Source organism: Euprymna scolopes, chromosome 17, assembly GCF_053919585.1.
Source record: "Euprymna scolopes isolate OS-2025 chromosome 17, ASM5391958v1, whole genome shotgun sequence".
Classification (NCBI taxonomy): domain Eukaryota; kingdom Metazoa; phylum Mollusca; class Cephalopoda; order Sepiida; family Sepiolidae; genus Euprymna; species Euprymna scolopes.
In genome coordinates this window covers 20038538-20040352 of record NC_136498.1, presented here as the reverse complement: position 1 = coordinate 20040352, position 1815 = coordinate 20038538, and the positions used below count along the sequence as shown (strand labels likewise).

The 1815-nt window shown below is 46.8% G+C and overlaps 1 protein-coding gene across 1 annotated transcript; it reads left to right on the top strand.

The window, feature by feature from the left end:
• The first annotated feature begins 241 nt into the window (after positions 1-241).
• Positions 242-856, top strand: LOC145296633 (uncharacterized). Its single transcript, XM_080142560.1, has one exon. The coding sequence runs from the start codon at positions 242-244 to the stop codon at positions 854-856; it is 615 nt and encodes a 204-aa protein (XP_079998686.1).
• Positions 857-1815: the final 959 nt, after the last annotated feature.

The following is a 1815-nucleotide window of genomic DNA, read 5'->3' as shown; positions in this document are numbered from 1 at the left end:
CATACGAGGGGTTTCTTTAATGTCACCAAAGCTGTGTATGGGCCCAGCATCGGGGCCTAAACCCTCTCCGCTACAAGGATGGGCAAACTCTGCTGAAGGACAGTGTGGGCATCAGTTACAGATGGCAACAACTTTCGGGAGCTCCTAAATCAAAACACCATAGTTGAGCTGGAAACTATCAACAAGATCCCTCATCGTCCTGCCATTGAACATCTGCGTGCCCCCAATGGAAAGGGAGGTAATGAATGCCATCAGGAAATTGAGCAACAACAAGGCTGTTAGGACATATGGGATTCCTATAGAAATACTCAAGCAAGGCGGACCAAAATTCTATTGCAATATTTATAGCCCCCTGAGTAAAAACTGGGATGAGGAGGAAATACCGGCAAAACTCAGGGATGCCTTGGTCATTACAATATTCAAGAGAGGAGATAAAGCGGATTGTGGCGATTACAGAGGTATCTCCACGTTGTACACAACAGGCAGAGTACTAACCCGTATATTGGCTGACCGTTTGCTGCTGCTGTCAGAAAACACTCTACCAGAGTCGCAGTGTGGTTTTTGTCTTGCCAGAGGAAGCTCTGATATTTTTACAGCTCGTCAACTGCAAGGGAAATGTCGGGAGCAAAATCTTCCGCTGTGCATAGCGTTCACTGACCTTACAAAGGTTTTCGACTGTGACATGATGGCAGTTGACGTCTTCAGTGGCGGCTTGGAAACATCTCCCTTCAAAGTTGACACTGGTGTCAAGCAGGACTGCATCATTGCCCCAACCCTGTTTGCCATCTACATTCTTCACCTCACTAGCCAGAACCTAGCTGAGGAAATTAAACTCATGGACAGGACCGATGGCTGACTCTTTAACATCAGCAGGTTTAGGGCAAAAAGCAAGGTCCTCACATCGTCGATCATGGAGCTTCAATACGAGGATAGCAATGCGCTGGTTGCTCACTCAGTAGCGGACCTCCAGATGATTTTTGGGATAGCCTATCGGTTCCTGAGACTTGGCCTTAACATCAAAAGACACAAATCCCACACTAACCAACTCCTGGCACACACAGAGAGCCACCGACAATCTTTGTGGAAGTCAACAAAAAATGTGGATCAATTTTCCTACCTTGGCAGTCTTTCTCCACAAGATCTACGATCGATGCAGAGATCCACCACCGCATCTGATGCACCAGTGCAACCTTTTCCAGGCGATGGAAGCGGATGTGTGAGAATCGGGGCATACAGAGCAGGATCAAACTAATTGTCTATAAAGCAGTTTTACTGGCCACTCTTCTCAATGGGGCAGAGAGCTATATACCTACAGTAAACATCTGAAAGCTCTGGAGCAGTATCACCAGCGTTTTCTCCGCAAGACCCTCATGATTACATGGGAGGATCGACGAACAAACGTAAGCGTCACTACAATCATCACAGCCATCAGCCAACACCAGCTGCTATAAACGAGTAAGGTTATGCGCATGCCTAACAACCGCCTTTCAAAGCAAATCCTCTACGGTCAACTAAAAGAGGGAAAGTGATCGTCAAGCGGACAGAAAAAAGAGATATAAGGGCAACATAAAGACGTGTATAATACTGTGGCACTTACACTTCACCAGCAGGGACGATGCTGCTATTAAAAGGGACAAACGCAGGATGTTCAATGAAGGCAGGACTCACTCAAAATGACCTCCGCTGTGCTGTAGAAAACAGGAGAAAGCAGAGAAAGAAGAGATCAACTATCAACACAGCTCCTTCAGACTCTTCCACTACCGAGTTGACCACCCACACATGCCTGTAACTGCAATAAAGCATTCGGATCGGCCT